Here is a 14,609-nt window from a genome sequence, read left to right as displayed (position 1 = left end):
CACTTAGGAATAAATTGTAAAGAGCAATGATTCACCATATAACTCTTTGCTTGAATTTCAGTCCCACAACTACACAATTACATGACCTGTCCTGAGTTACGTACAAGTATCTATGAGTTATAGATACATACACATCTACGTGAAACCATTGGCAGCTTTTGGTACATAGGAATTAAAACAAAAGTTTTATTGTTTTTAATTTCAGATTTTCAAAATATCATGTTTTAATTTGCGTTGGCATTGTGTTAAAGTAACAAATGTTCATCATGATTTGTTTAGTTATCTTAGATTTCACAAGCGATTTACAGCCTAATAATGTTCTATTTATAAAATATAGCCACACAAAATAAAAAGAGTATTTGAGTTTACACACAAGAAAGGTGTTTCGAAAAGTCTATTACCTAAGACCCGATGCCACACCGTGTGGCTGTGAGCTTTAAGCAGATTGCCCATAAATTCTAGGATGACATCTCCCCCCTTTCACAATTTCTTTCACCCTATCTCCAACTCTCATTTCGTTTTCTTAACCTCGAACCTCAATATATTTTGTTCTTAAGAAACGTTCCAAGCTGTTGGCTTGTGCTTTTGTTACATTTTTTGCAAGACAAAATTTAAAATTTAGAAACCTCCATTGTTACTTTTGCGATAGTGATATTTAGAAAGTACATATAACTACTAATGGATTATATATTACGTAAATGTCTCATAGAAAGCCACTAGTCTGGTTAACATTGTTATTTTTTTACAATGAAACAATCGTCCATATCTTTAACACTAAAACTATTTCTTTTCTTTTTAATTATCATGCTCTCATCCTAGAAAGATGTTACCATTGACTTTGGATACTGGTGTTTAACCTCTACTACTTTTACCATATTGGAAGCTTGTAAACTTCTTGACGGTAAAGGAACAGTATCCTTTTTATGTGTTTTTTAATACTCCTCAATGTCTTTGTAAATTTGTTTTGTAGCTTTATTAAAACAATAATCACACACTGGGTTACAGGGACATTGCAAGACACTCGGATATAAAAAATCGAGAACATTTTTGCCTTTAGAAGACTAAACAACTACAAAAGGCATTGTCAACATCTTTACTGACAGTAGAAAATTGACATTTATCACACTAAAATATCATGGCTCAAAAACTCATGGTGAACTCATGGTGGTTCAACATGGTGAAGAAGACGTCCTGCCCTGCAACTTGAGAACGGCGATACCAAATTTCGTTAATAAACAAAAGTATAACTCGATTTATTGGAAATCATATTTGTAATCTCTTAACTCTGATTCACTAAACAACTGCGTAATATAACTGTTACCATACATATTCTACCTAATGTGAAGTACCTAGTTAGCATAACCGAGTCGTATTCTGACAGGAACCAAAACTGCATTTTCAGCGGCAGGTTTGAACATTAGCGCAATAAACAGTCCCGGTGCAAAAGCATTGTTGTTAAACACGCAAACAAATGTTGTTACTGTTTAGTTATTGTTAAACAGATTGCGCACGAATATCCGGAATGCCATGTGTTGAGCGCTTAAATTATCATAGTTTGATTTACGTCAGGATGTTGCAAATCAGTTATGGTTGGTAAGAGTGGTGGTGATTTAATTTGGTCACTGTTTTTGAACCGCATGCTAGTTTTATTCAGTGAGAAGTAAAAATACCCCTGCCACAGCAAACCTACCGACAAAGCATTTTCCATCAGACTGAATTAGTTTTAAATTCTATTTAATTAACATTAGGTTTAACGAGTACCTAGGTTTTCTGCTACAGGGAAACTAATAAAGTGTGTTTTTTTGTTAAATATCAATAGCTTAGTATAAAATAAAATGTATTAAGCTACTTACCAAGTTCTTCATTCACATTTACCAAATTGATATAAATTCTTCAAGTGACATCCTAAGATATTCTATTATTTTAAATATACAGGGCGTTTATAAAAGAATCATCAGGTTTTAAAACATATTATTGACGTTAATGTTAAACAAATACGGATATAAAACATATCAACAAAAAGGATACCTCTTAAATTTGTCATAGATACTCCTAGAAGTGCTCAATGTGCCGTCCATTAGCCATGGAGCAAGTTTCCAATCTATGCTGTAAATTGCCCCATACACCGGCTAGTATCGCAAGGTTGGTTGATTCTACGGCATTGCGAATTCGTCCACGGAGCTCTTGAAGCGTTTGAGGCATTGGCGGTACATAAACTTTGTCTTTTACAAAGCCCCATAGAATAAAATTATTACACACCGTAAAATCAGGAGATGTAAGGAACCATTCGAGAAGGGCCAAGTCATTATTGTTACATCTGCCAATCCACCTCTGAGGTAGCTTCTCATTGAAGTTACGAACATAGATATTAAGGTGGTGCAGTGAGCTCTGTAGTAAACAAAATCCGCCCAGGCAGCAGCACCGTCGGCGTTCGGAGCGATGCGTACGACAGCAAAGTGGAGGGGCGCATTTGGCCGCTTCCCCTCCCCCGGTTCTCTGCCTCCCCCTTACCGCCCCAACCCTCGACTGTCCGACTGTCCTCCGAGCTTGCTCTGTTTCGGCGGCTGGTGGCTGTTAGGTTCGCCGTACATCCCAATGTCCTGGCCCCTGACCTGCGCTGTGGTCATCGGTAGAGTCTGGCCATGTCCACTTACCAGATAACCTTTATCGTGACCTTTGTACAGAACAGTAAGATCGTAATTTGTAAAGAAACAACTGGATTTTTCATATATTAATAATAATTAACTATATTTTTTTACCATTGGTAAAGTTACATTGTTAACTATCCTACGGTTAATCGAAATCAAAGGAAGAGGTCTATTTTAGAACTGAGTGATTGTAATATAAATGGCTTTAAGACATAATTCATTCGTTGCAATCTCTACTTTATCAACGACCAAAAATTTGTAACAAACCATAATAGTTCAATGGTCATTTACCGGACTGACCTACTTATCTTGCTTTTGTCAAACATCGCATTATTTCACTCAACAAATTAAAATTCCAGTAATATGCTTTATTTGATTATATGATATTACATTCAAATTTATATTGAAATAAAAATAGGATAAAATTGTGTGAGTTTCTGGAATGCAGCTTCATTCTTTTGCGTTTTATCATAAAACGCAGATACTGTAAATGTGAATCTGGATTCTAATTATTAATATTCAGACAAAGTATTGTTTCTGGTTTGTAGAGTAAACGCTGCTTAAAAAAATAATTGCACGCAATCTTTACAGGTAAGGTCAATATAAATAAAATGAAATAAGAAAGATTTCAGGAAGTAACATTTTATTTACACGCAACATTTACAAATTATGATTGAAACATATTTTCTAAAGCATGCCTACAATCGCATGATTGACATTTGATCATGTGTATGTAATTACAATATTACGATGGAGCCCGTGCACAAACAGTACACTTTAATATTTACTTACAAAAAATATAAAAATTACGTTATTAATAAATATTACGTTAAAAAGAACGTTAGGCGAAACCCTTACAGAATTAAGAAGATAGATCATTATGACTTAGTTTTAGTTGTATACAATGATGTTTCTAAATAAATAAGAGAGTTTATTCAACTCTGAAGATTATTATCACCCTCCATTGAGCTAAGCTAATAAAAAGATTTATTAGTGGCGACCTTTGCGGAAATGGACCAATTTGCGAAACTTTGTAAAAAATTACCAGAAAAAATTATAATAAAAAATACAAGACTTTAATTAAGTTTGAAAGTTTTTAATGTTGATCATTGAGTTAATTAAAAGATTTATTGGTTAGCATTTATTGATGTGTTTCTTAATAATTTGAGAACATTTTATGGGCCAATTTTGAATTAGATAGCACGGATTTTAAAAACTATGATTTTTTAGCTTTTTCTTGTTTTGCATTTTTGAGTTTTTTTTGTGCTTCTAGGATGTAAACTGGATCTCTACATTTCATTTCTCTAACAATTCTGCTATCCACAATTTCTGGGAGCAAACAGTCCTGGTAAAATCTGGTCAACTTCGGCAACATATTTTTGGTCCAAAATGTTGTGTCCTTTTGTATTCGTTCCACAAAAATCTCCCCCTTTTTTGTGTAGACAATAAAGTCGCACCAGTTGCGGCTTGTAATTGCGAGCTGGCCTTGAATCTGGTAAAAGTAATTGTGATTCTTCTTTAGTTTGATTTCCCCTTCTTTTGACAACTCTAGACACATGTTTTTCTTAGCTTTTACCGCTTCTGACAAAGTTTCTTCCTTTACGGAAGCTAAGCACTTCACTTCAACGATGCCTTCTTCACCAACTATTCCATCCGGACTGGCGCCAAGAAAAGGATTGGACACGTCGATAAACAATCCACAAGGCTCTACGCTGTTGTTTGTTGAGTTTTCATAAAGTTTGATAGCTATGTCTTCGTGATCTCTTCCGAAAGTTATGGCCTCTGAGGTTAATGATCTTGAGTAGAGGATGGATTTTACAAGATTATGGCAAGGTGTATGCGGTAGGCGTTTAATCACAAATCCGAACTTTGAAGCAGTTAGTCTGTTCATTCTTTTTTCGAACCATAACTCATTGTTACGTTGCCCAACAGTTTTCCTTTCCCATTCTTCATTTCCATTTTTAATATCATTTCTCAAGTTTTGCAGAAATGTTTTAGATTTGGCAACCATTTCGACCTCCTCTATATCTGCCTTTACTGCTAGGGGGCCGTATTCTTTGTCGTAGGAACCGTCTTTCCCATTCCTCTTTCTCTTCATACTTTTCTTTCCTGAAAATAAAATTTTTCAAATATTAATATTTAAAAATAAATTAAATTCCTATACATTCCTTAGATTTAACTTCCTGGTCTAAAATATTTTTCTTTTCAATTAGCTCATAATTTATATTTTTTATTTTACAAATAAAGCAGCACGTAAAATTGATTTTCATTTTTTTTACACATAAATACTTTTAGACCCTGTAGTACAATATCATTGATTAATACCCCAAATTTCACATTCTTAACTCAAACCGTTTTTGAGATAAAGTCAAAAGAGTGAGTGCCAAATCGCCTATTTCAAAGACCTGTTAACAAAAAAGTAGCCATAAAAAAATTTCAAAAAAAATATTTGTTTGCTTCTAAACCTTATATTGACAACTTACATTATTAAAAAGTTTGAAATTCCACCATGACCAAAAATCATTGCACCACCTTAAGGGGGAGGATGAGGCAGAGTTCTCAAACTGGCGATACCACCATAATACCAACATAATGCTTTGGTATGTAGGAGGAGTCTGTCTAAAACGCCTCCGAAACTCACTCTGGACGGTTATTAAAAATGAAGTTGAGTCATAATGAAAAACAGAAAATGTTTTTCCTTTAATAATTGTAATCATTTTGAAAATTATGAAAACACGTCCAAGGAAAACCAAGACTGATTATTGAGCAGCTGATTATAAAACTTGGAAACATACTGTTTAAGCATATGTTTCAAATATTAATGTGGGACAAGAATTGGCTGAGGTACATGCCATTAAAACCTGATGATTCTTTTATAAACGGCCTGTATATTGGAATTCATTTAAAAAAAGGTAACTAAAGCAAATTAAGTGACTAACTTATTATTAATGATACTTATATTTATTTTACTATTATTAATATTATTATTGATTTATTTTATTATTTTGGTTACGACTGTAGGCCTAAGAATGATCGTATGATTATCGCTCAGTGTGTATCTCATTGGGCCAATGTCGTACAAAATTTGCTGTATATGTTTTCTTCATTAAATGTTGTTTTCGTGTAACTTGTAACATGAAAACATGCGTCACCTCTCGTAAATTATGAATTTACAAACTTCAACGCCAGAAGGTCGCTCCAATTTAACAGCTGGAACATGTTGTCGCAATTATTAGTGATGATGATTGATCATGTTTTTACAGCACTACGTGGTGTTTTTCTGGCATGACAGATCAAATTATTTACCGAATGTGGACGACTCTACTACTAGCATCAAGAGTGGAACTGATGTATAAAAAAATTCCATTATGACAGTATATTTCATAACAAGAGTAGAAAGTAAGTCTTAACATATTTGAGACCATATTTTTGAAGTGCGAGATTTATCAAGCACTTTAAATGTGGTCGAGAATACGTATAGACCACTTTCACTCGTGTTTTGAACGTTACTTTTTGCTACACTACAAAGATAATTATTTTATTAACTAAAACAGACATTGGAATTTTTATTACAGCTAGGAACATTTTAATACTCATAGAATCTTTTAGGGTTATGCATTCAGTTTAAAGTTAATATTTACATTAATTGTACAGTTTTGGTTCTTGGAAATTGAAACAGTTGACAAAACAATAACAAATCTTTGTTTATTTACGTCGGCAACATTAATTTCGCACAGTAAACATTCTTTTTTTCCGTAGAAAACAATCTAATGATGGATTTTCGCAGGTGATAAACATGTACAAAATCAGGTCATATCACAGTAGTGGAGCGAAAATGTAAATTATATTCGTTTTAACGATTAGTTACGTATTTGCAATTCTAGTTTGTCATCTGTTATAGTATACTCGATTCATAAAACTATAATTTCAAGTATACTTTGTGGTTATAAGATTGTGCGTAATGTGTGTATTTTTTTTGTTTCTATGGGTATAGTATAGGTTATATCCAGAAAAAGCTCCAATATTTTTTAAAAATAATTAAAGATATTTAATTTTTATGTACTCCCCCCTTAAATGTAAACGATTTTTACCTACGACCGATTTTTTTACTGGCCGTTTCAGTTCAGTTCGTAGAATAAAAAAAAAATACTTAACAGCATTGTTCTTTTTACTTAACAACATGTGTAAAAACCAATGAACTTCAAGAATTGAGAGAAAAGAAGTAAAATTGTAATGCTTCGAACTTCAACTAATCAGCTGTTAATGCCAATTTAATTGTTGATGAGTGGTGCAATTAGAGTTCGGTACAATGTTTCGTTGCATCACTGTCAGTGGCAATGAGAGGTAATAAACGAAAATATAACCTCTCTTAGAAGATATGATTAGTGATTGTTAGTAATTAAAACACTGTTATAGGTAAACATCAAAAATTCAACAATAGAAAGTTTCCAATCACTTTTAATTACAACAACAAAAATTTAAAATATGCTTGAAACTCGTCTAAATTTTAATCTCATTTACAACAAATTCACATTTTATTTTTAAAAACAAAAACATACAAATTAACATTAAAAACAGAAAATCAAACGATCCAACAAGTGCTAAACAAATCAGGTACACAGGGCAAAGAGCATCCCTTAAGTTTAAAACATCGGCCGGCATTACCAGAGGGTGCGTGTGGGGGAGAAGCGATGTTTAAATTAAATGGACCGAAAGCTCTCAGATAAGCTCTCGATTGTTCAAGTCATTGTTCTACATCAGTTCGGTTCTTATAGAAAAAAAAACTACGAATGTGTTATCAGCTAAAATATTGCGACGATGATTTACAATCCTAGATTACGTCAGGTGTACAATGAGTTGCGCGCGCTTTTTGCATTTCTCCGCCCAGTAGATTAGGCTTATCGTGTCCAGCGATGAGAGATTGTGCAGGAAGTGTGTTTTTGGGTTTGAATGCTGAATGTAAATCAGGCTCTGATGTTCTGCTGACGCCTCGCAAGGTGATTTAGGGTGACACCTTGTATTTGGGGGAAAATGTCAGGTGAAAATCACTGGTTCCGTTTTGTAAGTGAGTTTTATTGTTTGATGAATATGGACGTGTGAGTTTGGGTTTGATATAAGCTTTGGTTTTTATGTTGGTAGATAACCTAATTCTATGTTAATCCTAAAACTAGTTTTTGAAAGAAAAAACAACAGTTGAGTAGAGGCACCGACAGAGTATCATAATCCAAAAGGACGAATGTCATTGTTATATGGTAAACATTATCTTTGTGTAACAAGCAGTTTTTTTTCCTAGGAAGCTAGGCACATTACTTCAGGCTAGACCTAGGGGCTCGGCATTATTCACTTAGATAAAGTCCATTGGTGATTAGGCGGGATTTGAACCCGGGACCCTAGGAACCGGAGTTCTGCGCTCTAACTACTAGGCCAGCTCGCTCCCCGTGTTAGAATCAGTAATTGCATCATTTATGTAACATTATCAAGTATAGTTCGAAAAATAGTAGAGTGTTGGCAGTAGCTCAAAATGTGAGGATTTAACTACAGTATAGTATGTTCTAATTGAACTTATAAATGTGTCATAGCGTCTTCATACACACGCCAAATGTCAACCATTGTTCTTAAAAAAAGGTTCTTCGTACAGTACTTTGTTCCTAAAATGTACAATAATTTCCCCTGTGACCTGAAGATGCTGGGTGTCCTAGCCTTTAGATCTAGACTGAAGAAATGTATAGTTGTAAATAGCCATAATCTTGTAAATAGGGAAGAGTATTTTGTTTTGTCATTAGTTTTAGGTTAGCATTAGTTAATTGACTAGAGTCATCCTGTAAAACAGTTTGTAGTGAGGAGCGCTTGCTAATAAAAGTCATTTTTATTTATTTAAAGGGCAATAATACAGTACCGTAAATATTACGAATAGATTTTTTACTCCCCTGTTTAAGTTTTGACCAGTTTTTGATTGAAAAATTACTTATTTTGATGTAATGTGTTTTATTGACAGGTTTGAGAGTATTAAATTGGTTGTAAGTATTTAACATCATACAAAGCTAATACTCCACCACAAACTTTAAGCGGTTTTATGGCAAGAAATCTATCCCCTTTACTCGACCCTTACCTTCAAAATAATGGCTCAACAGCTGATTAAGCAACAAACATTGAGCAAAAAACAGTAGAGGGGAAATTTTCCACCAAACTACCTAAATTTTGTGAGCGGAGTGTAGTGTATACTAGTATCACTTCTCAATTTGTGTGCACATCTTTGATTTTTCTGAGTACATGTCTTTTAAAGTTCACCTAAGACATTAACGTGGGATGATCATTAGAATTAAATCAGTGTGGAGTTATTTTTGTAGACCAATGGTTATGTATTATACATGAGCGTAAAGAAGATACGTATGCCATATTTATTTTGTGTTTAGTTTTTTTTTAATAAAAAATAACGTAGTAAAATTTAACCATAGAAATCATGCTGCAGGAGTAAAAAATGTATTATCTTGTACGTCAATCGAAAACCGTAGTCATGTATAACTATGATTGGAAATTAAATTTCCACTACCAATAATCAAAAGTTGTAGCTAGTTTTAGAGTGAACATGAACGTGGTTCGGTCGGTCCACACTGACAAAATTTAAAGCATACCTTGTAAACTGTAGCAGCACACACCAACAAAATAATCATACATTGAAAAAAGAACTTGGAAAAGTGGCACAATGTGACAAGCTTCCTCTCATTCTCTTTTTAAAAACCCCATGGCTACATCTGGTGCTAATAAATGAAAGACTCACGTAAGTATTTAAAACCAATTATACGGCCTGAGCAGCCTGTGCAGTGTTCTCACTACATGATAATAGACTATTAATTAAGTTCACTTTTTATCTTTACCACATGGTATTGGTATACTGGTATACAGTATTGGTTTTTTCCAACACTTGACACTGCTGCAAATAAGTTAATCAATAGCATTGCACAAGATGCAACAACTTTTTTAGGCTATCCCAAGATTGTACAGTCTACACATTTGGAGTGTAGTGAGTGACAAGAAAGATTTAAAAATTATTAAATGTGTGTATTACCTAATGCATTGTATGAATTTACTGAAGTGGTATATAACTATTTTTTGTTTTGTTTTTTTACTGAGAGGGGTGAAATTCCTTATACGCACACAGGTAGCCAACCTATGTAGTGTGACACTCCTGAAATTATCAGACTACTCACTATATAAACGCTCACTAAACGCCCTCTACTCTGTTGGACACAGACCTGCAATTGTTTGTCACATTACTTCATTCAGGCCAACATGTGACCTAAGCCCAGGTATATAACCATTAAAACCAATTTTTACTGACATTTATTTTATTTTCAAAAGTGTTATAGCGTACTCTAAGTAATGTATTGATAATTGTTCATTTACCTCAACACAAATCAGTTCTAAATCTAAGCAGCTACAGGTTATTTTGACCTAACTAATCAATTTATGAATCAGCTTGTACAGTAGGTTTTTATAGTAAGACCTACGCCCCGGACCAATTTACTTTTTGTTTGAGGTCCCCAAAGGCCTTAACACCATCCCTTCAGATTCAAATATATGTATAAATGTGTATATATATGTGTGTGTGTGTCAATTAATATTATTACATGAGTAAAAATCATCCCAAGTTTTTTCATGAACAAGTAAAAATCTGTTAAATAAATAACGAGTAGAACTTAGTTTGATAACCCATACTAGTTTTTTTCCTCAGACCTAATTTCCAAATTAACATTATAACTTATCGAATAATCGATATATCGATCAATATTACTCATTCGATGGTTTGTGCCAACAGATATGGAAGTGTACCTAACATTGGATTTAAAATTGCTTACACTTGTTTTGCTTTACTTGCCTTTAAGTTATAAAAGCTTACCTCAAGAAAGTTCAAAGTACTTTCTTTGTAGTATTTAGATCTATTTATGATTGACAAGCCTATAAGTTACTATCTTCTGGATTCAGAACTAATGTAGTACAATCTAAAAAATAATCCAACTTCCATAAAAGTTTCATCGAATCGTGTCATTGACATATTTACCTCTGTAACTTCGGCGTGTAAAAATTATAGTTACTAAATTTAATGATCTTTGCGAAGCCATCTTGATTGATGATCTTGAGTACAAAAGGCTGTGATCCACTAATCTTGTGCTAATTAGAAACAAGATATATTATAATGTACAGCATTCCCAAATAACTTAGGAGTGATCATTAACTCAATAAATTGTCAGCGTTCCAATTTTTTTTCTTTCAAGTATCCTACTATTTTTTGTCAAGCTTAAACACAATAATTGGTTAGAATTTGAGTCCTATGTTAGGTGAAAAAATTAAGAATAGTTTAGTTAAAAAAAAAATAGGGGTAGCTCTATGTAAGCATGATAATAAACTTCATAATAACTTCATAGTTGAGGTTCGTATGAGTTTGTTCGCGTCAGGTTGAAAGAAGGTTTTAACACTTACTATAAGGCCCCGGGTACGATACGAGCGGCGAGCGGCAAGCGGTGAGCGGCGAGCGGCATGAGCGGCGCCGCTCTGACATCGGGTCTCATTTAGTTGCATGTAAATTTGTTGAGGGTGGCCACGATACGTCTGAGCGGCGAGCGGCGGTAAGCGGCACCGCTCAGCGCCGCTCATGGTTCCAAGTCAAAACCGATTTTCGCGAAAACGCCGCTCGCCGCTCAGGTGAGTCATGCTTCAGTTCGGCCTAAAATGACAGTGAAACAGCAGAAAACATGCGATACGGGTCGATACGTGAGGAGCAGTGCAGGGAATGTTTGTGGAATGACCAGTACGGAAGTTTTAAAACACTTCAGTTACCAGAAAAGTATGGGACAAAGTTAGAGTTAAGGTTTTTCTAATAACTAAGTTTTTCTTTAAAGGCAAACAATTGTCAGATAGCAACAATTGTTGCAATACGTCTTGCAGGTAAGCATAGTTTACCATTTTCGACTAAACTGACTCATAAAACTGGAGAAATTTGATGAGCGTTAATAAATGTGCCGCTTGTATCGTAGCCACCACCGCCGCTTACGTGCCGCTCAGGTTGCCGCTCGCCGCTTGCCGCTCACCGCTCGCCGCTCGTATCGTACCCGAGGCCTTGAGTGTTGGCTAACGTTTCATCGTTTACCCCTCAGTCACTTTCTGTCATATGCCTACGGTTATATAATATTATATCGTAAATTCGTTAATTTACTACGGTTAGTTAGCAAGGTATAAATGTGAACTCTCTGTATATCTTTTGTTTTGTTTGTGTATATTGCAGAGTTTTCGTTGGTGTTCATGAAGTCGCTAGACTTACTAATTTGGAATTTATCACTTTTATATCATATCATATTCTGACTCACTTAAAAAAATGTGTACACATATAAAACACAGAGTTTTATAATGTTTTCTATAGTTTATGATTTTAATATGTTAATAATTTGTGTTATAATTTCCAATAAATATTCAAGGAGGTTATAGGTCTTTTTTTATTTTGACTTGATAATACATTTAAAATTTTTACTCGTTTACAGATTATACAAAAAGATAACAGGAGTGAATTAAAATTCTCAATACTGAATAACGATTATTATTAAATAACAATGAAACAACAAGTCATACAACGATTATATACAATATGATACAAAGAAATGTTCAATAATGTTCATTCACAGCGGGAAAATTACACGATAAAGAGGTAACAACGAAAACTTAATATTGCTTACATATTGCACTTTAACACGTACGGGGACTAACACTGATGGAGGTGGAGATGGTTTTGTCACTTTAGGTGGTTCCGCCTCCTCGACAGTTCTAGAGCGTCGTCCTCATCGTCGTCCCCCTCCTTGTCCTGATGGGCGGTCATGTGGCGGGTCAGGTGGTGTCGTTCCCTGAAGGTCTCGTTGCAGACAGGACATCTGAGCTTGTCCTGCTCCCGGCGTCTCCTGACGGCGTCTACCGCTACGTGCTCTCCCTTGTGGTGGGACCTCATGTGGTAAACTAGATCTGACGTCATCCTGAAGGATATCTTGCATTTGGCGCAGACGTTCTGTGCAGGTAGAGTAAGAGCAGCGAGCGCAGGAGGTAGTAGAGCAGCAGTAACACTGGCGGCGGCAGTCAAAAGCGCGGGAACAGGAGGTCCTCCTGGAGGGAAATTCGGTGGGAATGGATACGGAACTGGTAAACCACCATAGGGAAGGTTGCCATTCGGACAGAACATCGTGCGAAATTTACCCATGTCTGGGGGTTTGTTAAGTAAATTCCCTACAAATCCGTTTCCCTCTCGTGAAGAGTTTCCTTCAGGTTTTTCTTTTGGGTAGAACTGTACATTGGGTGGATTTTTCTCGAAGTAGTTCATGTTCGGGTTCATTTTAGCATAGTTGACTGGGGAGCCACGATTCGCCATCGGCGGGCTAAGACTATCTTGATACGATACATCAGGTGACAATCCTCCGGATCTGTTCGATGTCACTGACGAAGGAGAGGCTGACACATTCGCTCCGGGAAAATCCAACCTCGCACTTTTGACTTTGGTGAAAGCGCTTTTGGCGAATTGATTTTCTTCCTCTTGGGTAACATCAATTACCGACTCCTTCGAGTCCGGGCCGGACTTCAAGACTTCTTTGGGTGATGGAATTAGTAGCCCGAGAGGTGAAGTAGGACGTAGGTCATTGAAGTCTCTCTGATGCATCATTCTTTGGTGATGGAGATGTCTGGATATCTTCATTTCCATGTCTCCGGCCATCGTCATGTGTGGAGGGGAATGCCTCTGCATCAACGACGCTGAAGTGACTAGTCTCAGCTGTTGCTGCTGCTGCTGACGCTTCTTGGTGGACAGGTCGTCAGGGGCCATCAGGAAGGCCACGTCGAAGCTCCTCTTGGCCGGTTTCTGCGGAGGCGATGGTATGTCGGGTGTCTGGGAGCCGATGGTCTCGGGGGAGACCCTGGGGAGGTACAGGGGATCGCCGTCGTGCCGAAGACCTCGCTGGTGGATGTCCATCGTCATTCCGGCACCGAACGGGAACGGATTCTGAAACAAAAATATGATTTTAAATTAAACTGTATTTGGGTTAAATATAGAGTGTTATACAAATGTGTATAGTTATTATTTTATCGGAAAAGATCGAAGAACGGCATATATGTTTAGCGTGCGTTTAGTTGCAAATAAATTACCACACTACACCCATAAGCATTGAATCATCATAGATTGTTATAAACACCCTTGATATAAAACCGATGGTTATAGTTCGCCCGCTTTGATAGCAACCTCCTCTAGCATTGGTTAGCATTAGCGCGTAGGTCACTATCTAAGCGGCCGAATTATAGTTGGGATTCAATTACTATATGATATAGTTGAAGATTTAATTTAATTTATTTTTTCAATTTAGTAATTGCGTTATATTTAGTATTCGTATAAATTTAAAATCTCCACCCCACTTATATAAATAAAATACAACAATTTAGTAAAATGCGAATGATTTTTCATTGTGAAAACACGTCAGTTAGCGTATAAGTAAATAATTTTCATTGGACAATTTATGATTTAGAAGAATCGCACTAAACCTAGAACTATGTAGATAAAGTGTTACGATTTCGGATTTTTAAAATTTTTATTTTAGTAAAAAAAGGACACAACCACGACACCATTGTCACCGAAAAATCTATAAATTTCGAGTTGTAAGGTTAAATATTTAAATTATGTTGAACATAAAATTAATAAGTTCCCAATTTTTTCGAATTCTAACTGCACAGTTATAAAAAAACAGTAAAAATATATATTTTACTTTAATATCGGCAATGTTGGTACTGTTACAAAAAGTATGCACTTTATTAAACTATACTGTATATTATTCGTTAGTTTAATAAATAAAAGACAATATACAATTTTAAACTACATGAGTTATTCACACTCGCTGATAATCTTACAATACTGAGACGAACCACAATCTCTTAACGACACAA

The 14,609-nt window shown here is 35.3% G+C and overlaps 1 protein-coding gene across 2 annotated transcripts in view; it reads right to left on the bottom strand.

Moving 5' to 3' along the window:
- Positions 1–12,221: 12,221 nt before the first annotated feature.
- The window catches only part of LOC128986600 (uncharacterized), a 29,307-nt gene continuing 26,919 nt past the window's right edge, over positions 12,222–14,609 (bottom strand). For both annotated transcript variants that reach the window (XM_054407046.1, XM_054407047.1), the window contains one exon: positions 12,222–13,677. In XM_054407046.1, coding sequence (XP_054263021.1) covers positions 12,430–13,677 — 1,248 coding nt within the window. In that variant the 3' untranslated portion in view covers positions 12,222–12,429. The remainder of the gene's footprint in view (positions 13,678–14,609) is intronic.

This window comes from Macrosteles quadrilineatus, unplaced genomic scaffold (assembly GCF_028750875.1).
Source record: "Macrosteles quadrilineatus isolate MER2022 unplaced genomic scaffold, UCM_ALF_1.0 Scaffold_2__2_contigs__length_208266976, whole genome shotgun sequence".
Classification (NCBI taxonomy): Eukaryota; Metazoa; Arthropoda; class Insecta; order Hemiptera; family Cicadellidae; genus Macrosteles; species Macrosteles quadrilineatus.
Note: the sequence above shows the minus strand (reverse complement) of the source record. Positions and strands in the feature narration are given on the sequence as shown.